Genomic DNA, 24,330 nt, shown 5'->3' with positions numbered 1-24,330 from the left:
CCACTTTCAACTTTAGAGTACTCTCTCATTCTCCCCATCTTGGAGAGGGTGAACAATCTGTCTATCTATTAAGTCTATTCCCTTCATTATCTTGAATATTTCAATCATGTCCCCTCTTTTCAAGGGAGAAGAGGCCCAGTTTCTCCAATATCTCACTGTACGGCAACTCCTCCAGCCCCTTAACCATTTTAGTCGCTCTTCTCTAGACCCTTTCGAGTAGTACTGCGTCTTTCTTCATGTACAGCGACCAGTGGTTTGAAGATACTGGGCTCAGTTATAATTATTGAGGAACAGCATCCTTGGATCCCCCCCCCCACACCACTGTGGGAAGTATAACACATTGTTTGTAGTCATGGTTAACGATATCAAGGGCATACAGAATTATCGTACACAACAGTTGAACTGGGCTAGACCAAATTATTACAGCAGCCTCTACTAAAAAATAAATTTCTTCTGTAACAAAATGGTGTTTAAAAGTAGGGATGCTCTTTTTTTTTTTTTAAACAAAACTTTATTGGTAATTGTCTCAAATATGTTTACAACAAAGCACACTGTTAAAGAGGAAATATTTTTTCCTTTTTTAGTGAAATAGATTTTTTTTAAAGGTTATACAGAGTTGATTCTTTTGGAAACATCTCTCTCGCCTGTCTGCAAGCTGCATCAGATACCTGGAGCTATGCATGCACCCCCTTCTCCCACTCGCATAACTTTCTCTCTGAGGAAGCCAGTATTCTGTTAGAAAGAGGGAGAGAGAGAGAGAGAAGGGAGTGGAGTTGTTGCCCTTTGCCCAGGAAATGAGAAAATTTTAAGAGGTGGCAAAATCCATAAAAGAAAAGTATATTTTTATAGTCTGACTAGAAAAAAGGCTGGGGCAGGAGTGGAGTGCAGAAAAATAATGCATAAAATGGAAATCCCACCAATTCCCGGCTAAATCCCTTCAACCTGATTCTAAATGTATTAAAGCAGAAATTCCGTAAGATCTTTTGAATTCCCCACATGCTCTCTTCCATAAGTATTGGCTGTTCTTTCATCCATAAAAGACCAGCTCACTCCATCTTCCAAATGGAATGAAGCTGCATGCCTCTCTCCACAGCCAAACACATCCACATTTTGAAATGTTCTTCCATCCTTTTCAGCAAATCTGAATGTCCTTCACTACCGAGTGCCACAGTTCTCCCTCACACACTTCCAAAAACAGGAGGTGCACAGGCCCAGCTCCAATACATGTGTCTCTCTTCAGAGGAAGAAAGCTCTGCTGGTTTCTGATGGGAGGGATGTACAGACAGACAGCGAAGGCTGCTTATCCTACTTTCTTGTTAAAAACCAGGGTGCTGAATTAAAAAAAAAAATCTCTTTCCCTGATTTGTCAGTACGTGCAAAAGCGGTGCAACATTCATTTCTAAAAACAGTTCTTTTTTCAGGTTTATCTTTTTATGTTTATTTAAAAAGGAAAAAAAAAAAAGCGCCCACTCATAATTCATAAAATTAACTCATGTGCTGATCCTTTCTAACACGATTTTCACTTCCAGCTGGTTCTCTTGAGCCCCTCCTGGAAAGGGTGCTTCCTGCTGCTTCTGACATCATTTTAGGAGTCCAAGATTTGCAGTATCAGCTCAATCTCAGAGCAGGGCTTAAAGATCTCCTCGCCTCACTCTCAGTCTTGCGTGCTTTTTAAAAGGAAGAGGGATGTCATGTTAAATGCTGCAGAGCTGATCTAGTCTTAGGGATGCATAGGGTAGGGTGGGGGTGGGGGAAGGAAATGGGGGGGGGAAAAAGGCTGGCTTAATTCAATCCAATTTGTTTTTGAAAATATGAAAGGCATGACTCGGAGATTTGACAGTAGAAACATTTTGGCCCTGGATAACACAATGGGGGAAGATGTTGAACCCCCAAGACAGCCCTGGATCTTCTCCCCTCCCTCTTCTCTGTGCTGGGAGTGGGGTGTGGAGGCGGCTAGGATTACGCAAGTGCTGAGAACGTTGGGGTTGTGCGGACTACAGTAGGGGAGGGTGGGCCAGCTGGGATGATGGAGGTCTTTATCCTTAGCTTACTTTCCTACTGTAGTCTTTGTTAGAACCTGCCCAACTGTACAGGGGGAAAAATAATCCCACAAAATAATTTTGAAGGTGGGGAAGGAATTCTAGCAACTCCGCACATCCTGAACCCTTACGATTCTCCCTGCACTGATACAACGCTTGTTGTTTTAACATGTCTCCTCCATGGTTTGGGTTTTTTTAATTTGTTTTTCTTTTTGCATGTGGCATCTCTAAAACTCTGAAAACTCCTTGGCGCATTTCTCAGTGAGAGACACACGAATTTCTTCTTCCTCATAATCATCAAAGTTGCTGGTGTCTCCTGGGCCTTTGCACTTTGGTATAAAGGGTGCTTCCACCTGGGAGAAGACATGAAAACACCAAAATAAGGACATCCCATCTGAAAGGCTGATCACAAATACAAACGCGGTTTCTGTCTTCATCTGCTGGTCGATCATGGTATCATGCTAATAAGCCCTCAGCTCTAGTAGCTGTAGTCTATTAGTTTGCACCCAAACTGAGTTTTTCCCATCATGGTCACATAAACAAAGGCCTAAGCAACCGCTGATGGTGCGTGAGTGAGCTACGCTGAATTTAGCAGCTCCTCTTGAGGGTGGGGAGTGTAAGCTCTCTTCCTTTAAAAAATAAAATAACTTTAAAATTAGCAGCAACATTACAATGTAATGCTGGAACCCCAGTTGTCTCTTTAGGGCACCAGCTTCATTCACCACATAAAGCACAACGGTTTCAATGTTAAACAGAATACTCTCCCATAACTTTCCCCCCCCCCCAATCATCTTCTTTGCTACTCTCTGTGATCTCGCTGTATCTATGACTACTTTTTATGATGTTGTATTATTATTCTTTTTATGGTTTATTGTGAACCGCTCAGCTTTGGTTTTGTCGATGAGCAGTTTATCAAAGAATATATTTAAAACTTCCAGGGGAGGGGGAATGTGGCGCAGTGGTTAGAGCTACAGCCTCAGCACTCTGAGGTTTTGGATTCAAATCCATGTTGCTCCTGGTGACCCTGGGCAAGACTCTTAATCCCCCCCCCCAGGTACATTAGATAGATTGTGAACCCACCGGGACAGGGAAAAATGCTCGAGTACCTGAATAAATTTATGTAAACCGTTCTGGGCTCCCCTGGGAGAATAGTATAGAAAATTGAATAAATAGTGTGAAAAGTTTCAGTTTCTGATAAGCAGAGCTGGTACTGTGACATCATAATGCCTCATTCCACCAATGCCTAAGAGCCAACCTCAACAGTGATGTCACAATGGCTTGACTGTCCTACACTCAGTTCACTTTTACTATATTTTGATTTCTAGAATGGTGTTGTAGTTAAAGCTACAGCATCAGCACCCTGAGGTTGTGGGTTCAAATCCACACTGCTCCTTGTGACCCTGGGCAAGACACCTAAGCACCCCCCTCATTGTCCCAGGTGCATTAGATAGATTGTGAGCCTATTGGAACAGACAGGGAAAAATGCTCAAGTACCTGAATAAATTCATGTAAACTGGTCTGAGCTCCCCTGGGAGAACAGTATAGAAAACTGAATAAATAAATACTTCCCCATACTTCCCTAACAGAATCACTTCTCCGCTTCCCAAAAGGTCCATTTCAACCTCTCTCACCCCTTCATTCCCAAACATCAGATTCAAAAACTCCTTCTCAGCCCATTGCAAAGTGGAAGCCCAAGGTGGATAAAGCACCGAAGGCTGAGCTAAGGGCCTTTCGCTAGGGCGCAAGCAGAAATCCCACCCGGCAGGTGTCTTGCCTCAACCCTCCACTCACCTTCCTCTGGTAAATGGCAATCCAGTCTGTTGTTGCAAACCACTTGTGGTTCTTAATGTCATTCACCCCATTCTTGAGGTTGCCAAAGCGTTTCGTAAGATCCACCTGCAAGAGGTTACGCAGCAGGTCCTTCAAGTCTGAGCTGAAATGGGAGGGGAATCGAACCTAGGAGGGAGGCACCAAGTTGTCATTAGGAAAGGAGTTAAAAGACAAGAAAGGATCTTCTGCTGTTTACCATGAAGACCAGCAAGCAATGGCTTCGTAGGCTACCGTCTCCTGGGGATGTAAGATCAGCGATGCTGGTCTAGCCCTGATACCCTCTTAGCTAACGTAACATAACATAAAACTTTATTGATATTCCGCTAAATGCCTTTCGGTTCAATTAGGTACAACAACAAGGAAGAAGAAAATTAATAGAACCACTTCTATGTAGTTATTAAGGCACATGAAATGTCCCAATTGGGATCCCAATTTAAGCTAAGTGCCAAAGAAGTAAAGGGTAAAAATTATGTATAAAAGAGAAGAAAATTAAATAAAATGGGGACTAAAACATCTCAGTTCACAGCCTGCACCAAAAGGCAGGAAAGAAATACCCGAGATGAAAAGGTTTAATATACAGATCAAATTTAGCACAAGAAAAAAATACAAGCGACTAGTCAGGTTTTCAGGATATCCATAACAAATAGGGTGAAATTAGGGTTTACCTGCTAATTTCTTTTAGGCCTTCCAGATCAGTCCAAACGCTGATGCTTGGGTTATGCACACATACCAGCAGGTGGAGACTGAGGACACCAAAACTTGCCATTGTATAATGCAGGAATTGGCTGTGGGAGGTGTAGTAGTTATCGGGAAGAAAGTTTCATGTCGAAGTGGGGACAAACTGTTCAGAATGGGCTACGTTAACCTGTGGAGTATCACAGTTTTGTTCAACATCTATTTACTCCCTCTGTGTAGAGTGTTGCGAGATCTTGGTGCGAGTTATAAACTGTACGCTGATGAGATTCAGTTCTTGGTCCCAGTAAAAAGTGCAGTGGATGAGGCTGCCAGGCGAGTGGAAGAATGTTTCGGAGTGATTAAGGAATGGATGGACATTAATCATTTGAAATTAAATGCCAATAAAATGGAGGTGTTATGTATAGGTCAAAGACAACTCGACTTGTTTCCCTCTGTACTGAAATCGAGCCGATACGGCGATCCCGATAACCCACAAATGTAAATACTTGAGGGTCATCTTGGATTCCACCTTATCTTTCAAGTTGCAGATAAGAGCGGCGGTATCCAAAGCCTTTTACAAACTTTGCCTGTATTTTAGGTATTATTGTTTATAAATACAGAATAATATATTGTATTTACAGTGATGCATGAAAGGAATTCAAGTGTATGATTTATGTGATCTTTTAAAATTTCTATGTTACACTTGTTGATATATGAAAATGAATAAAAACATTTAAAACAAACTTTGCCTGCTTCGAAAACTAAGAGATTTTCTCTTAGCAGGGGATTTTCGGAGGACACTTGTCTAACCATTCCTAGGAAGGTACACCCTGTCTATCTGACACAAAGATAATCAAGACCCTGGCTCAGAACAAGAGGACTCTTCTCTGGCTTCACTAGCCATAAAGACAATTTTTAAAAAAGCGAAGTAGACTTAATTTTAAGTTTTGGTGGAATTCAGTATGTCACATATATAGAATGGAAAGATCAATAGCGGTCCAGAATGGAAATTATAAAAACTTTATTAAAATTTGGGAACCATTAACGTCCTTTTGTCATGATTGATGCCATTTTTCTAATATTTTTCTATTAACTTTGTAAGATTAGGGATGGGTGGGGGGTGGGTTTCTATTATATGAAAATAAAAATAACTAGAGGGGTCTCAGGGTGGGAGGGGGGAGGGTTATATTTATAACTATAAGATATAATGATAAGATGTACAAGTGCTTAAATTTACTTTATTTGTTATAATTTTTGTACACTTGATGAAAGTTTTAAAATGAATAAAGAATTAAAAAAAAAAAAAAAGCGAGGCAGAGGTACATCTCCAAGGTCTCTGCATTCCTTATCTTGCCGCCCCTCCCCAGACCACTGAAACTTCTTTTAGAAAACAGTCTGATGAGTTTTGGCTCCCCCCCCCCAAAAAAAAAAGTCAGTACTCTTCCACTGTCAGAATGTGCACCCCCGCCCTCTTTCAAGCACGAGAATAGTTTTCTCTCTCAAAGGACCCTCAGCCACAAGAGGGCATCCGCTCAAACTCAGGGGAGGGAAATTTCATGGTGATGCCAGGAAGTACTTCTTCACGGAAAGAGTGATAGATCATTGGAACAAGCTTCCAGTGCAGGTGATCGAGGCCAGCAGTATCCCAGACTTTAAGAATAAATGGGATACCTACGTGGGATCCCTATGAAGGTGAAGATAAGGAATAGGGTCACTAGGGTATAGACTTAAGGGGGTGGGTCAGTAGAGTGGGCAGACTTGATGGGCTGTAGCCCTTTTCTGCCGTCATATTTCTATGTTTCATCTTTCATCTTTCTATGTGGCAGACTAAATTATGGACAGGTTCAAAGCTCCGTCTGCCCTGGCTGTGCTAAGGTGTATTGCATCACTGCTTTATTCAGCTTTGCAGCGAGAACATAGTGGTTAAACTAGGAACTGTATAAGTATATTATAGTGACAAGCTTTGGTGTTCTTGGTCTCCACTTGCATCTTGGGGCATCTCCTGCACATTCACTTAGGGATTATCTTAAAAACCCACTTGGGCATCAGCTATTAATAATGATCTTCCTCTGTTCCCCATGATGGAAATGGCAGTACTCCCTTTCAATATGAGACGATTCCTCCTCTTGAGAGGGGGAGGGGATTTTGTGCAGATTCATCCAACAGGGTTCAATCCAGCTCTCCCACTTACTCCACTGCATGCAGAGATGTAGTTGTCTTTCCACATGGTAATGTAATGGGGAAATCATAGCTACAAGTCTCTGCATGCAGTGGAGAAAACCCAGGACTGGAACAACCCTGAGGGCAAAGACACAGCTGACAATTCCTAACTTTGGGAGGAACAAAGCAACCTGTTATGCTTATCCCATCAATCTCCAGGCAAAACCAGTGTTCACCCTCCACATTTCCAACCCTTTAAGATACACAAATAGGCAGGGGGCCTCTTTGATACCTCTCTTCAGTCACCTTCCAGAGTAGCGGAGGGGTGTACCCCTGTCTCACCTTTCCAGAGACTATCTTCTCATAGATCTGTATAGGCTGGTCAGCAAAGAACGGAGGGTAGCCAGCTGCCATCTCATAGATCAGAACGCCAAGGGCCCACCAGTCTACTGCCTTGTTGTATCCCTGCAACAGGAAACCAGTGGCATCAGAAAGGAAAGGAGGAAGGAGAATGCTGCTGAAAGGGGCAGAATCAGACAGAAAGGGGGCAAGTCCCCCTGATGTCAGAGTTGAAAATAACTCATCTAGATCGGTAACCCTCACTTATCAAAGAGAAGCAAATCAGAGATGTAGATTCAAAGAGGCTGAGCTCAGACACATACAAGGTCAAGCACTCGTAAGAAGGGGGTGGAGAAAAGACCTCCAGCTGGAACCTGTCCAATCCCTCCCTCCCTCTGCTAAGTTAGAAAATTCCCCTTCTGAACCTGAAAGAGGGCGGGAGGATTTGAGGTATCAATCATGTCCTTGAGTGTCTTTTACTGTGGAAAGTGTCTCCTTCTGGCACTTTACTGAAATGAAAAAAATTCTAGGGAGGTGTTCAAACAGCCGGGGAATGTCTTCTATCTTATTTCCTACCACCCCCAAAAGACAACTCATTTGGAAGACACCTGAGCTCCAAATCCTGCACATGAATTTGCCTGTATAAGCATGCATACCTAAAGCACAAACAGGTACAGGTTGTTCGTCTCTTGATTATTGGGGAGGGGCTGGAGGCAAGACACTCTCTCACCTTGCTCAATATGATTTCAGGTGCCAAGTACTCTGGAGTGCCACATAGCGTCCATGTTCGTCCCTTCACTCGTTTGGCAAAACCAAAATCCGTGACCTGAAAGCAAAGGGGAGGGAGAGCTGGATTATTGTTACACAGTTTCTGCCATGCTTCATTCCACGCTGCTCACACAGAGGCTTTAACAGCAACTGCAGTACTATACTACTTGCCCTGCAAGGGGGGCATTGTCATACCTCAATGTACCCCTGCTGGTCTATCAGCAGATTCTCTGGCTTCAGGTCCCGGTAGATGAGGTCTAGTGAATGGAGATATTCAAATGTGAGGACGATCTGAGCTGCATAGAATCGGGCGTGAGGTTCACTGCAAAGGCAAGAGGAAGAAAAGCCATGATGTACTGGTGTGGGCGAGAGGCTGGACCCCTGGCATTCAAAGGCAGTCATGAATGGACCAGAACAGTTCACTAGAGGGTCAATCAAGGAAGGGAAAAAGAAAAAAGCCTAGAGAGGAGCCGAGAGGATGCAGCTCAAGGACTGCTTAAACATGTCGAACAAAGATCTTGGGATTATATTTAATTAAATTAAAAATGTGATAAACTCCCTTTTGACACAAGAGTAAAGCGGTGAAGTCCACTGCTTTTTCAGGCTTCACCCCCCAACGCTTCATTCCCATTCTCTTGCCGTTGATAACTGAGGCTCATTACGGTTACACAGTCTCTGAAATCAAGGGCTGTGTTCAGGATGGGCTGGAACTGGAAAAAAAAGTCTACAAACAGGGTCAACCACTCAATTTGTAAAGAGAACGGTTTCAAGCAATCTCAGCTGCTAAGTCCCCAGTGCTGGAAATAAGTGAGGGACTCACCTGAACCTTCCAATCCGACGTAAATGAGAAAACATCTCCCCACCAGTGATATATTCCATTACCATATACAGATTCGAGTTGTCCTGCAGTAAAAGAAAACACTTGCTAGTTTACAGGCCAAGAAACAGGAGAGGTCAGCAGAAACTTGCACATCCCTGAACAAAAGTGCACACACCTCTGATGTACCTCACTGTCCTTAGCACCCTCATACACAGCTCTGCCAATGCACCTCATTCCTGCACCAAAGGTGAACTTGAATGTACCAGTCATCTTCTTGCCTCTTATCCCATACCTCCTGTTACTAACCTACAAGTGTGTTCGTTCTGCAGCCCCTCAGTATCTCTCCTCTCTTCTTATACACCTCTCCAAGGACTCTGTTCCTCAGACAAATTTGTTTTCTCCTCCACTTTCAGACTTCTTTCCTTTCAGCTCGCTGCCCCGTATGCCTGGAATAAATTACCTGAGTCCATCTGCCACACTCCTTCCCTTATTCAAAAGTAGGCTGAAAACTGCCCTCTGCTCACCACCCCTCTGACTGTAACCTCTATTCTTGCATTCTGTTTGTCAGTCTTGATTGTATAGATTGTGAGCTCATTTGAGCAGAGACTGTCTCTTTTGTGACTCTGTACAGCGCTGTGTACGTCTGGTAGCGCTCTAGTAATAATAGCAGTGGTCGTCGTCTTTGTCGGCGTGCTATTAAAAGCCAGATGCAATTGGGGAGAGCGCTTACCTTGAAAGAAAATTCGAGTTTGACGAGAAATGGAAAGTTAACAGCCTGGAGAATTCGTTTTTCATTCAGTGTATGCTCAATCTGTTTCAGCTTCACTACCTGGAAAGGGAACAGCAGTAACAGGAGCCGGGTGTTAACCAGCTCGGTAAACCAAAAAGGGAACCCACTAACAAGTAACCCAATTGTCCAGTGTTTAAAGCCCAATGAATTCTGGGACCTGTAGTCCATTTTCTCCCAGCTTCACAGGAGATCAGAGCTAGCACAGCAATGATGAACTATCCTACAGCACTCCCCCTCTGTAACAAAGGGGAGGATGCGAAATTAACTCCACAAAGTTCCAGGGCCATATAGTAAGTAATGAGCATGTAAATCACTGCCGTGTTTAAAATGCGGTAGCAATCCACAGTTCATTGCAAAGTATCACCCATCCTGTCAGTGTATAAGCAGTGATTCGCTCACACACTGACAGGTAGGATTGCTTGTTTTGCCTGCAATTTTTTAAAAATGCTTTCTGCATTTCCCCCACCACCACCACCAATGCCCCAACAAACCACCCTCCTAACCTCCCTCCTTCCTGTCGACTTAAAATTTTATGGTGTCTAGTGGCACCCCTTCTCCTGCTCTAATCTTGACTGCAAAAAAATCTTCCCTACTATCTAGTACATCCCTACCCTGGTCCCTCCCTCAAGCTCCATTGAGGCACACCTTAAAGATGCAACAGCGATGCCCATTCACTACCGTCTGTCTTGAAAAATTGCAGCACCTAACCATGCCATCCCTATTTGGTAGTCCCCACCCATACTACCAAATAAGGGAAAGATTCCCTTATATAGGAAATTAACCCTACTTGGTGCTTCCCATAAGGCACTGTGCAGCATTGCTCTTGCCTCAAGATATGCCTTTGAGGGTACACAACGGAGATTTTTTTTTGTGTTAAATATAGTTGTGGCAAAGTGAGGCAGGGATACAACAGATATTACTTAAAAACAAAACAAAAAAAACCCCAAACTTAGTATTGTGTGTGCACGCGCATACAGAAAGCTCTCGGTGAAAACATTCAACTTCAGATTCATCGATATGTGATTTGATGGCCCTGTTGCAGGCGTAGGCTGAAATGTGGCCACGTTGGACGATGTAAACATCCAGTTATGGATTTTATCTTCAACTTCAGTTTTCCCCCCCAACTCTATGACAAACCCAAGAAGCGTCATCAGCATGCCTCCTTTCCTCCCAAGTCATATCCATCCCAAATGCTCCTGCTCCAACATCTGCTTTCCTTTAAAATCATCTCCCGATTCCTGTGCAAATGATCTTGCTCTCTCATACGTCTGCCTTTAGCTTGCTGGGAATGAGGATATTGGGCTGAAAAGAATTAACACTACCGAAAATCACCACTGGGAGGCACAAGGCGTGCATGACAGACTTGGCAGCCATGGATGCTTAATCTCATCATGTAAATACTGTGAAACAAAGCGAGTTCCTTTGAGGGCACGCCGGATCCTTACTACAGGCCATACATTACCCTATTCATGTGAACTGCACAGAACAATCTATCCTGCGAATGCTACGAGAGGCACAACAAATGGAAAAGAAGAGGTCATTAATGCCCCTGTACAGGACATTGGCGAGTCCTCACTTGGAGTCTGTGTTCAGTTTTAGATGCTGTATCTTACTAAGAGCCAGTACAGAGGAAAAGTAAACAAGAGGAATCCATCAGAAGACACGAGAAGAGAGTGGAGGTCCCAAATAGGTACACCCTAAAGGAGAAGAGGGACAGAGAGATACAATCCAGACGTTTAAACCCGCAAAAGGAATTACTGAGCCCAGATAAGAGAAGCCAGGACAGGAGGAAACGATATGAAGCTACAGAGGGGCAGAATCAAAAGGGATTGCTGGCATGCCCTCCTAAGGAGCAGGAAGCAAAAATGATGCATGGGTTTATTCCTGATGAATGGGTTGGGTGGGGGAGAGGTCTTTTTTATTTGCATTTGACAATAATTGTTAGAATGTCAAGTGATTTGTACGAATTATCTGACTGAATATTGTACACTTGTTGCAAAGAGTTAAAACTGAATAAAGAATTAAAAAAAAAAAAAAAAAGCAGGATACGGATTCCTAAAGTCACTTTCAGCTATGGTATTATTTTTGTACATCAGTGCGGCAGACACAATCCCAGCACCACAAGCATGGGGAAAATAGCCTGCATTGCGTGGTAGATATAACCCAATAGCCTTCCTGGGTAGACTGGACGGGTAACGGTGGTCTTTTTCTGCTAAACTATGTTTTGGCACACGGCGTCTACGTCAAGAGTCATCTACATGAAATAGAGAACTGCACGAAGCCAGTCAAAATTAAAAAACAGAAAAACACCTTGCTATGCAGCAAGGCAATTATAAGAAGTTTAAAAAGATTTGGGAGCCATTGGCTATTTATTCTAGTGATCAGACATCTTAAACACCTGAATATTGGATAAGATAAAGAGGGTGGGATTATGATTGATAATAATTGATATATGTTTGTTTTTTTGAGTTTATAATTTTTTATTCATTTTTGTATGTTACAAGTGTATCAATTAAACTCATGATAAACATTTATTAGAAGTTAATATGGTCAATTTAAATGTAATGACTATTTTACTGTGTTATATTATTGTATATTTATTGCATTTCTTCAATAAAATGTTATAAATTAAACTCATATAAAACTTAAAGATACACACTTGATTAACTCACATATTAGCATCAAGTTTGACATTTCATTAGGAAATTAGTATGTCTAATAGATGCTGGCATTGTAAGCTTGAAGTAGGGACTTTGGATCATCTTTTATTTTTCTGTCCCTATATATTAGCCTTTTGGAATTCGATCTGGGATCAAATAAATTCTTTATTAGATAATCCTGTAGCATTAACTTATGATACTGTGATATTTGGCATATCTATGAGGAAAAAGAGTCAGATATCGGCAAGTAATAACAAACTTTTATTGATTATGACAGGAGTTGCCATGCAACATATTACTACAAATTGGAAAGATCACACAAGACTTAATTTTAATTTCTGGTGGAATTCACTATGTCACATATATAGAATGGAACGTTCAATAGCAATACAAAATGGAAATTATAAAAGGTTTAATGAAATATGGGGGCCATTGACATTGTTTTGTAATGAATAAACACCATTTTATTAACTTTATTTATGATTGGAACGGAAAGGGGAGGGTTTATATAAATGAAAAAAAATAAATAAAAATGTAAAAAAAAAAGAAATATGACAAAGATTGATTCAATTAAATAATTGTATGGAAAGGGAGGGGGGAAGAAGGGTTTAGATATATATACCTTTGTTATGATCTTGATAGATTTATCAAGTGATGTTAGTAAATCTATGTATTACTTATATTGTACACTTGTTGAAAGTTTAAAAATGAATAAAGAATTATAAAAAAAAAAAAAAAAAAGGAAATTAGTATTCTATAATGTTAAATATTATGTAAGAAATCTAAATTTATATCATTCTTATTGAATATAATAATCCCCCATCCCTCCCAATTCAATAATACATAAAATCATCTTTATTGTGAATTCATTCAAATATTGATATATTATGTAATAATCAGAAATAAAATCCCACCCCTTTTGTTTATTTTAACTGGAATAGCAATACAACAAATAACATACAATTGGAAAAAATATGACAGGTTAAATTACAATTTCTGGTGGAATTCTGTATGTCGTATGTACAAAATGGAACTCACCATTGCAACGCAAAAAGGTTATGTGAGTACATTTCAGAAAGTCTGGGGACCGTTAACAGATTTTTGTAATGAATGATTAACTTTTCCCATGATAAGATATTTGATTAGAGGGGGAAAAAATTGATATATGTTAAGTATTAGTGGAGGGGTGGGTCTTTTTTATAAATATTTATTTGGAGTAATACAAACAAGAATGTCAAGTGATTAATTAACGTATTTCTGAATGATTATTGTACACTTGTTGAAATTTCTGAAAATGAATAAAGATTTAAAAAAAAAAATAAAAATAGAAAAACAGTCAAACTGTCACGCAAACTATCAATGTTTGTCGGGTCAGTCTAATACCGACCAATCCTGGTTTTTGAGGCTCTTGGTACTATTCTCGTTGGTCTACTTCGATTCTCTCTGTGTTTCTGGTCTTTCTCTGCTGCCGTGTATTATATTAAGTTTAGGTCAACCACGTAAGGAGTGCTGGTGATCAAGAGAATTGGACCAGTATGGTCTTTGTTTTCCTATAAATTTTCCACCACAGGTGGCAGAAAGCGGCCTGTGGGAACATTTCACAGTGTATTAAGAGACCTCTCCCCCTCCCCGCCAAACTTCAACAGGTTTTGGGCTCCTAACTTTCATAATTAGACCCTGAAATGCAATTAGAACTGGGGAACTAATTTTAGAGCCTAAAAAGTAAGTAGCTATGGGCAGAGTTAGGATAGATAACTGATAACAAATTGCAGCTCTACACTCTCGAGGAACGTAGGGAGAGGGGAGACATGATCGAAACATTTAAGTACCTCACGGGACGTGTCGAAGTGGAAGATGATATTTTCTTTCTCAAGGGACCCTCGGCCACAAGAGGGCACCCGCTCAAACTCAGGGGCGGAAAATTTCATGGCGACACCAGAAAGTATTTCTTCACAGAGAGAGTGGTTGATCATTGGAACAAGCTTCCAGTGCAGGTGATCGAGGCAGACAGCGTGCCAGACTTTAAGAAGAAATGGGATACCCATGTGGGATCAAGATAAGGAAATTGGGTCATTAGGGCATAGGCAGGGGGTGGGTAAGCAGAGTGGGCAGACTTGAAGGGCTGTAGCCCTTTTCTGCCGTCATCTTCTAAGTTTCTATGATTTTCTGTATTAGGTTCTTAACTTTGGCAAATGAATGACAGGCCTATTCTTGGGTCTGTAGCTTCTACTAATTATCTTGCTAAATATTAAGGCACTGGGCTTTTTTTTCTATACTGAACTGAAAGCTATTTTCTTCCAGATGTGTGCAGAGATTGCGACTTCTCTGCCCTGCTGGACTCGAATGAACCACCAGCAGATTCGACTGGATCAGATGAAAACTGTGTCATCCCTAGGCACTTAGCATGTCAGGATACATGTACACACACACACACACACCCAGGACCCCTGGAAGGTTCTTACCTTTTGCTTGTCGAGGATTTTCATGGCATAGTGATGCCCATTTTCCTTGTGCCGGACAAGCATCACCCTCCCAAAGGAGCCAGTTCCCAGTGTTTTGATCTTTTCAAACTGTTCCAAATGGGCTGTATTCTGCAAACGAGGAAGTGGCATTAAGAAACTTTTCTTTGTGGATGCTACTTTCCATAGCATTTTCAATACCAGCCCTATCCTCTCCAGCTGTGGTCGTGCCTGTTCTGGACCCAGCTGTGCGATGGACGGAGGGGGTGCTGGTAGAAATCAGTGCTTGCAATAGTGGAATGGGGTTAAGAGTAAAAAGGGCATCCCAGCTACAGAAAATTCTAAAAGAGACACCCTAAGGTCCATGCATACAGAGACACTTTTAATTTGTGTTAAAGGCCTTGTTGCAGCCGGATCTGCAGTATACCTGCAAAGGATTCTCCCATTTCTTCAGGAAATCTTCTTTAGCTTTGGCGAGGAACTCTTTCACTATAGGAGGCAAAGCAGAGAGACAAATGTCAGAAGTCTTCATGTGCGGCTCTTGGCTGCACCCTTCTCCTCCACATCCAATTCCAGACTTCGCTCCTTTCATCTAGCTGCCCCCCATGCCTGGAATAAATTACCCGAGTTTGTCCGCCAAGCCCCTTCCCTTCCCTTGTTTAAAAGCAGACTGAAACCCCACCTTTTTGATATAGCTTTCAATCCTTAACCCTACTCCTCTGCCCACCAACCCAGCCCGCTGATTAACCGTTCCCCTTAACTGTATCCATGACATCCTGTTTAGTTCGTAAGCTCTTTGAGCTGACTCTGTACAGCACTGTGTACGTCAGGTAGCGCTATAGAAATAATTAATAGCAGTAGACTAGTACAAGACAGGTCCTGGTGAAAGCCTGGGCTATATCCGACCATTATAATGAATTGGATCCATAATCACAAAGTGAGACCTAACCCAACCCACTTCTGCAACACATCCCTTCGTCCCCTCTCCTGTACCTCACAGTAGCCATTAAAACTCTTTATATGCCTGCCGTAACCCGTAAGAGAGTGTAGAGCCTCACAAACTGGGGAAATGACACATCCATCAACCAAGCAATAAAACCCTCTCCAACCACATCCAAGCCACACAACCTGCTTTATCTGTCTCGTTAGCAGCCCTGTCAACGGTGCTCATCACTCCCATTTATACAAGGAGAAGTTGAGGTGGTGATCTTTAGTGTCCCTGCAAACTTAAAGCCCACCAGGTGGAAGGACTGTTTTATCCCCCCCCCCCCCCTCCAAGACCTTCTGTTTGTCTGTCTAGGTCAGTGTATCTCAAACTGCTCCTTAGATTCCAAGTGTGTCACGGCACACTGAGGAGGACGAGGCATCTGCCAGATGACTTCCCTATGCGGTATAGCGTCAGCGCTGCCCAATTCGCCGAAGACCCGCATGTTTCCCCCTTCTCTCTAGCGTCCTCCGGCTCCCCCCCCCCCCCCCACCCCGGTTTCACTTTTAAAGCTAATTACAGCAGCCTCCAAAGGATCACCGGTAGGTAAAATGATTTTATTTTCAATATAGCGATTGAAATGTGTCAGGTTTGAGAATTTATATCTGAAAAATGAATGGAAAAAACTGCATTACAATTAATAAAAGGGATGGGATCTGGGACAGAGCTTGGGTGGGCCTAGGGAGGTCTGTGGTTGATATTTGTTAAGACTTAGGGGGTACTTAGCTTGAAGTAGTTGAGAAATACTGCTGTAGGCAATCAGCTGGCGCCAATGCCTCTCCTTCCCTGCTGGCACCCCCTACTGGCGTCTCAGGGCCCATCTGGAGGGCCTCTGCACATGTGCAGACGTCGGCGTGATGATGTCACAATATGCGTGATGTCATGGCGGCAACGTCCACGCACTTCTGGGTGCCTCAAGCCGTGGCCACTACCTTTAGTGTGCCCCGGCTCGAGAAAGTTTGAGAGACACTGGTCTAGGGATTAAGCTCATTGGAGCAGAAACTTTCTCCTTTGTGACTACTGCGCAGGTCTTGGACCTGTTGGGCCGCCGCGTGAGCGGACTGCTGGGCACGATGGACCTCGAGTCTGAACCAGTGGAGGCATCGCTTATGTTCTTATGACTATGGAAAGCGCTATGCACGTCTGGTAGTGCGAGAGAAATAATTAATAATAGTAGTTTTATTATGCGAAAAGCTGCAGTATACTGTCCAACCCCATAAAGCTTATTCCCCCGCGAAATCATGATTCGCAAATCGCGGCCTCGCTCATTCGCGGTCTGCACCGACCGCCTCTTCCTGTAATAAAGTCGGGCTACACCAACCGGGAGCCGCGTGTCAAAGCAGCTCCCGATTGGTGTAGCCCGACTTTACTACAGGAAGAGGCGGTCGGAGCAGACCGCGAGTGACTTTCTTCACCCGCCAGCGCTCCAGCTGCCCTCTCCTGCCTCTTGACAGGCGAAAAACCACATTCGCGTTGTGTTTTTTTAATTCGCAGGGTTCCTGTAACAGAACCCCCGCAAATTTCGGGGGAGTACATATTACATCATGCAACCCATAAAAAAATATTTTTTACCCCCCCCCCCCCCCTTTTATTTTTTTTTTTAAACTAGCTGCGCTAGAGGTTTTCAGTGTGGGACAGCTAGGTAAGTGCTCCGATGTTCATAGGTATTCTATGAATGTAGCAATATTTACCATGCTGGCCCACGCAAAAAGCCTCTAGCGCAGCTTGACGAAAGCTGGCTTTAGTTATTCACTTACCACCTAAAAAACATTCATATGCCGGCAGCATGAAAAAAAACAAACCCTCTACATTTATATACCAAAGGCCATATTAACAGTAAAATCAGCCAAAGCCCTAAAATGACTATTTCCTTTCCAGATGTCGCACAAAGTGGCAGACACACACCTACCGCCTCTTTATCAACCCCCATGGTTTCCCGAAGAAATCCGACCAGGTTGTAGACTGATTGTTCAGGAGAGCGACTAAAGGCGCCGCGTTTTGGACCCGAATCCATTCCTGCTGCCGCTGCTAGTGGTACTAGGGCGAGGAATATTTCAGGTGGGTCCCTGTGAGGCCCACCGGAAACCGAAGGGAGTCTGCCCCGCTTGGCATGCTGCGCGTTTTTAAATGATCACGTGGGGGTTCTAGGTTCCGTTGAGCTGAAGCTGTTTACCTTCAAGCCTGATACTGGAACCTGAGCACCTTGCTACGTCTTGACACGAGAAGCAAGCTTGAAGTCACTTAGATGTCACAGAAGAGGTGCAGGAGGCGTCTGCTATAGGCAGGGTCTCCCCCCCCCCCCTCCCCTCTCCCCAAATGACTTGTAGCTTTCTGGCTTCTTTTAGAAAAGCTGGAATCTGTGGGTTCTTAGATCCACTGCTGGGAGCAAATCTAGAACCAGCTCAGCCTATTTATAAAAAAAATATCTATACTCCCCCCTCCTTGCTCCAAGTCATCCAAAGCTGTTTACAAAATTAAACATTATAACACCACAAAACAGGAAGAGAAAAATAAACTGATCTAAAGCAGAGATTCTCAAACCTACACTGGGGACCACCAGCTAGAGCTTTCAGGATAACCCTAATGAGAAAGGCATGGGAGAAGCCACGGTTTGCCTGGGATCAGTAGCATGGAATGTTGCTACTCTTTGGGTTTCTGGCAGGGACTTGGGACCTGGGTTGGCTACTGTTGGAAGCAGGATACTGGGCTTGATAGACCACTGCTCTGACTCAGTATGGCTATTCTTGTTCTTATGAATATGCATGAGAGAGATTTCCATGCTTGTCACCTCCATTGCATGCATTTTCATTATGGACAGGGATCTCAAAGTCCCTCCTTGAGGGCCGCAATCCAGTCGGGTTTTCAGGATTTCCCCAATGAATATGCATTGAAAACAGTGCATGCACATAGATCTCATGCATAGTCATTGGGGAAATCCTGAAAGCCCGACTGGATTGCGGCCCTCAAGGAGGGACTTTGAGACCCCTTGATTGTGGATGTCCTGAAAGCCGAACTGGCTGGTGGCCTTGGGACAGGTTTGAGAACTACTGGCCTATGGTCAGCTTCCGTTAGGGTTCCTTCACACTTCCTGCCATCCAACCCCCATAGCGCACAGACCCAGTCCTAGTTTTGTCCCTGAAAAGTCCGAGTTCCGAACCTAGGCGAGCAGCGATGACAGATCTGACTGAAAAATGATCAGATACGCTTAGACATTACTGCTTATAAGGTAGGTAATTCTTGGAGGCAGAGAGACAGCTCTGTGATTTCTTAATAGATCGATAGAAAACACTTAAGATAGAGATGTTGCAGTGCATGAGCTCTGAAGGCCTCATGGGTGATGCTAGAGGAAAAAGTTAGACTATAATTCATTCAGAAAGAATTTTCTCTGAAGGAGCCAGTGTTTTTTCTGGGACTCGGTTCAGTAAACATCCTTTTAAGTTAATGTCATGAGGGTTTTGCCTTCACCTGTTCTTATACGCCTGATCGTCAAAAGTATAGTAGGACTGTGAACCAGGGGGAAAAAACCTCAGTGCCAGTCAAGCATCGAAGCAAGGTATGAGCCGGGCAGGTACCCCATTTCTTGCTGGGGTCACCTCTGGCTGTTAAAACCCACACTCCATGATCTAAGGTTTCTTCAACCATAACCGATGCACCAAAACTGAACTCAGGGCTTCCTGCTAATCTTCAAGGGTGGGAGGGCAGGAGAGAGAAGTACAGGCACTTCTTGGCCCTAAAGCTTGAAGAAAACAAACTTACGTGGCAAACTAAAGGTCCAAACAATTGGGGTGATCCAGGAGGACCCTGTTGAAGCCCCAATACGACAGGAAAATCCAACACAGATGCTGAGAAAGTATTCCATAGGGTCTGTTGGCCCTACCTTTTCCAAATTTTGGATAGGGTGGAAGTATCGGGTAAGTTTAGGCTGTGGATACGCACAATTTATGCTAGTCACACTGGCAACAGATCCCCTAGCACAGGTGGTGTGACCGAATAACAGAGTGAGGGGCGTAACATGTGGGTCCTTAGAGCACAAGATTTTGCTATTCCCCAAGTACATTTTATATACCCCGACAGACCCTTTTTCCTCCCTTCCGGAGGCCTATGCTACTACCACTATTATTTATCACTTATATAGCGCTGAAAGGCGTATACGCTGTACATTTTGACATTTAATGGACGGTCCCTGCTCAGAAGGGATTACAATCTAACTTGGACAGACATGATATATAGGGTTGTGGATGCAGAACCCAAGGTGAGAGGAGTTAGGAATCAAAAAAGACTCTGAAAGAGGTGGGTTTTTAACTGGGTCTTGAACGCTGCCAGAGACGGAGCCCGCTGTGGGGATTCGGGCAGCTTGTTCCAAGCATATGGTGCAGCAAGGCAGAAGGGACGGAGTCTGGAGTTGGCAGAGGAAGAGAAGGGCACAGATAGAAGGGACTTACCAGATGAGTGGAACTCACCGGGGGGTTGGGGGCGGGGGGAAGGTGGCACAGGGGGAGATAAGTGAAGATAGTGAGGGGCAGCTGAGAGAGCATTTGTAAGTCAGTAAGAGGAGTTTGAATTGTATTCGGAAATGGATGGGAAGTCAAAGAAGTGACTTTAGGAGAGGGGTAACGCGAGTATAGCAGCTCTCTCGGAATATGAGTCATGCAACCAAATTCTGGACGGATTAGAGGGGAGCGAGAGGGCTAAGCAGAAGACCTGAGATGGTCTGCGCATGCGCTGGGATCGCTATAGAGCGGGGATCTCAAAGTCCCTCCTTGAGGGCAGCAATCCAATTGGGTTTTCAGGATTTCCCCAATGAATACGCATTGAAAGCAGTGCATGCACATAGATCTCATGCATATTAATTGGGGAAATCCTAAAAACCTAACTGGATTGTGGCCCTCAAGGAGGGACTTTGAGACCCCTGCTATAGAGCAATCCGGGCAGGCAGATGCCCCATCTACATATTCAACTTTGGAGAATTCATCGGAGCTGCACGGATCAGTCAGGTTCATGAATCTAGCCCTTATTCCTTGAGAGAGAGAAAGAGGCCTTGAGAATTCCCAATCCCCATCATGGACTTCACATCCTTGGTGCAAAAGCTTAGGTCCTTCCAACCAACCAGAAACATGATTCCGTGCAGCTGGGGTATTTTCCTTTGTGCATACTACACTTAGAGAGACCAATCTCTCTTCCCTCCGTCAAATAAAGTCTCAAGACCTTATGATACAGAATGTAGGGGGTGCCTTGAAAGTCAAACAGGTCACAACTTTTTTGGAAGATATTTTGAAAGCAAATTTGCTTCCCTTGTTTAGGTTGGGGGTGAAGCATTAGCTGGTAATTAGCTTACATTGATAAGAACGTAAGATTACCCACATACTGGATCGGATTAATGTCATCTAGCCTAGTATTCTATTTCTACAGTGGCCAATCCAGGTCACAAACCTGGCAAAAACCCAAATAGTAGCAACTTTCCATGCTTCCGATCCAGGACAAGCAGTGGCTTCCTACATGTCTGTCTCAATAGCAGAGTATGAACTTTTTCTCCAGGAACTTGTCCAAAGCTTCTTTTTTTTTTTTTTTTTTAAACCAGCTACATTAATCATTGTTACCACATCCTCTGCCAAAGCATTCCAGAGCTTAACTGAGTGAAAAAATATTTCCTCCTATTTCTTTTAAAAGGAACTTCATTGTGTTCCCTAGTCTCTGTAATTATTGATGGTGTAAAAAAACTGATTCACAAGTGCTATTCTCTGCAGATTCTAGCTTTCAACAAATAAACCATTATACAGAGCCCATGACAACTTAGGGGGGGGGGGGGTTCCCTGTTTTTCCAAGAGTTGACACTTGTAGCACTATATCTATTCCCCCTCCCCCCCCTTTATTGAACTAGAACTACAGGTCCCAGAATGCCTTGGGAAAGAAGGTGAAAATTCAGGGCTAATTTGTCGGCACACTCGAAGGACCCAGACTCAGACAAGCGTGAAATATTTAGAAAAAAAAAGACTATTGGCATGTCTGCTTCTCCCCCCTCCCATTAAAAACATTCCCAAATTTCCCAAATGTGTCAGGGGTTCCTGTGGAAGGTTGTTTTTGCCATGGGGGAGAAGTTCACAACCTCTGCAAATTACAACAGCTGCTAGCTTTTGGTTTTGGATCTGAGATGTCAGAGGAATGAAGGAGTCTGCCACAAGAGCATTATTTCTCACATTTACACAGGCAGACACCAACAAGGGTGCAAAAGGGATCTCCCTTCCTTCCCACCCTTAGGCCAGCTGGAAGGCCCCGCCACGATACCCCACTGCCACCAGATGCTATCTACAATCATCCAGGTCCACCGCTACGGCTGGATTTCCACCCATGTCAAGCGGAAAAGAAAAATCACTGCGGATTCTTCAGATCTTGACCCAAATTCTGCATAGGATTACCATGCAGGTGCTGCTAGGAAATGAAAGAAAGAGATCGCAGCTTCGCCTTTTGGCTACGATCAAACATTTAAAGAGAAGACCATCCCCAGCAGCGCAGTAATCATTCCTGCGCGTTTCAGCCCAGTTAGCTTTAAAGAAATATGTTGGAAACTTTACTTCCGATGACCAGGCCCTGAAGGAACATTGAATATCAAAGACTGAACAGGGGATGTTGATGCTGCTTTCCCTTCCATTTTAAGAGGAGGGAGGTGTCAATATGATTTTTTTTTTTTTAATTTATTTACTTTTTTTTTGTTTGGTTTGGTTTCTTCCTGCTTTTCTGAGCCTCCAGCTCAACTGGTGTTATCACACCCTGTGAATTTTAATTCACAGTTCCCCTAACCTTCAAAGGTATTCCTTCCTCACCCACCTTCAAGACAATCTTTTGCCAGGCATCACAGACCCCCATCTCTGGAAACAGGCTACACCTTTCTAGAGAGTCTAACCAGCAGGTGTCACTGGACAGGTGGGGGCTGGAATGGAGATTGTCAGAATTACACAAAGAAAGCTTTAAAGAGTTAAAATGCGAGGGGCGGGGGCCTCCTTCCAGGTGCAGCAGTCTGGATCCCAGGCGGTTCCTTCCGCCTTAGCTACCAGCTGAACATGGTTTCCATAACAAAAAACAGCCCTGGGAAACAGATGAGTCCCTGCTCTCTCTCAGTCAGCCCCTACGCAGATTCGACATGCTATCTCCCCCCCCCAGTTTCCCTTTGAATCACCAACCTCTGTGCTACTCAAAGCCCCGTGGTAGGGTGAGAGCGCAGCGAAACCCAAGAATTAGTCCAAGCTGCTTCAGGTGCAAGCCCTTGGGACAGGGAAACATCAATTTTACCTGAGCACAGCTTGCCTTGAGCTGATGATGAAAAGGTGTCAGTTAATGTGCGCAAAAAAAAAAAAAAAAAAAGTATTAAGAAAAGTGAGATAGCTCATAAGTAACACTGCACTACAATGAAGGGACCAGATTAGGCATTTTGTCCCTTCAGCAGAGGTTGGGAATGCTTCACAAACCTTTGGGGGGGGGGAGAGTATAGAAGGGAGGGAAGGAATCCCGCTCCATACATAATAGCGACATTTAGCAGATGGATTCAAGCCCTATGATTCCAGGGCTCCAAAGGGGACCCTGGTATAGAGCCTATCGCTGAAAACCATCACCACAATGATCAAGTGGGGAAGGAACAACCTAACACAGGGGGGAAAAGAAATATACAGATCGTTGTGAAGGGAAACAATGTAATAGAAACCATCTCTAATTCCAACCAAGCCAAAAAAACCAAACAAAATACCAGGAGAAAATTACCAAGCTGTCTGGCAGGTGCTAGTTTCAATAAAACATGGCATCGGGCAAGGATGCATCTGTTCAACCTTTACGGTGAAGCCATTTTCAGAAATGCAAATTTGGTTTCAAAGCTAGTGTTGGTTTCAAAGATAGTGGCCAAAACATAAAACAACCTGCACTATGCAGATGATACAGCATGTCTTCTTTGCTGCTGGTGATCAGCGTTGTATCTACTGAGAAAAGTCAAAGCCGAAAGTCATAATATGAGATTAGAATGGAACATAAACAAGATGAAGATCATGAACACAGAAAATGATGAAGATTTTGAGCTTGAAGGTGATAGAATAGAGGTTGTAAAGGATTTCAATCTCCTGGGCTCTTATGTCAACAAAGAAGCAACTAGCAGGGAAGAAATATGCTACAGAATAGCACTTGATCGCTCTTCAATGAAGGCTCTCGACAAAGGCAAGGAAATAACACTCCAAAATGAAGATCAGACTTGTCCATGCATTCATTTTCTCAGATGTCGATTACGGATGCGAAAGCTGGACACTACGGAACAAGACAGAAAGAAGACTTATTTGAGCTTTGGTGCTGGAGAAGGATTTTAAGCGCGACGTGGACCGCCAGAAGAACTAACAAATCGATTCTGGAAGAGATCAAACCAACTATGTCACTTGAAGCTCAAATGATGATGTTACAACTATCTTATTTTGGTCACATTGTCAGAAGAGAAAGATCATTGGAGGAGGACAGCATGTTTGGGAAGATCAAAGGAACCAGGCGAAGAGGGTGACCTGCAATCAGATGGCTGGGCACGTTGAATACAACCATGGGAATGATTTATTTTTAGATCTATAATTCATCAAGTTGCTAGAACTTGAACACGAGTCGATGGCACCTAACAATTTATGAGTGACCAAGTAAAAGGCATCTCACTTTGTACCTGGACTAGCCTGCTGCACTCTTTGTAAGAAAGGCCAGTTTTTTTCTTCCCAATTTTTATTGGATTTCTGAAAAGAAAATACAAACTGAAGCAACAACTAAGTAAAGACGGTGAATTGTGAATTAAGCAAA

General features: G+C 43.4%; 1 protein-coding gene across 4 annotated transcripts in view; it reads right to left on the bottom strand.

The window, feature by feature from the left end:
* Positions 1–488: 488 nt before the first annotated feature.
* Positions 489–24,330, bottom strand: part of PRKACA (protein kinase cAMP-activated catalytic subunit alpha) — an 89,464-nt gene continuing 65,622 nt past the window's right edge. For 3 of the 4 annotated variants that reach the window (XM_033924159.1, XM_033924156.1, XM_033924160.1), the window contains exons 2-10: positions 14,968–15,029; positions 14,544–14,672; positions 9,362–9,460; positions 8,632–8,714; positions 8,007–8,133; positions 7,774–7,869; positions 7,047–7,169; positions 3,831–3,995; positions 489–2,392 (exon numbers count right to left, since the gene is read on the bottom strand). In XM_033924159.1, coding sequence (XP_033780050.1) covers positions 2,267–2,392; positions 3,831–3,995; positions 7,047–7,169; positions 7,774–7,869; positions 8,007–8,133; positions 8,632–8,714; positions 9,362–9,460; positions 14,544–14,672; positions 14,968–15,029 — 1,010 coding nt within the window. In that variant the 3' untranslated portion in view covers positions 489–2,266. The remainder of the gene's footprint in view (positions 2,393–3,830; positions 3,996–7,046; positions 7,170–7,773; positions 7,870–8,006; positions 8,134–8,631; positions 8,715–9,361; positions 9,461–14,543; positions 14,673–14,967; positions 15,030–24,330) is intronic. The other variant, XM_033924158.1, reaches the window with a different exon arrangement.

This window comes from Geotrypetes seraphini, chromosome 16 (genome assembly GCF_902459505.1).
Source record: "Geotrypetes seraphini chromosome 16, aGeoSer1.1, whole genome shotgun sequence".
Taxonomy (NCBI): Eukaryota; Metazoa; Chordata; class Amphibia; order Gymnophiona; family Dermophiidae; genus Geotrypetes; species Geotrypetes seraphini.
Note: the sequence above shows the minus strand (reverse complement) of the source record. Positions and strands in the feature narration are given on the sequence as shown.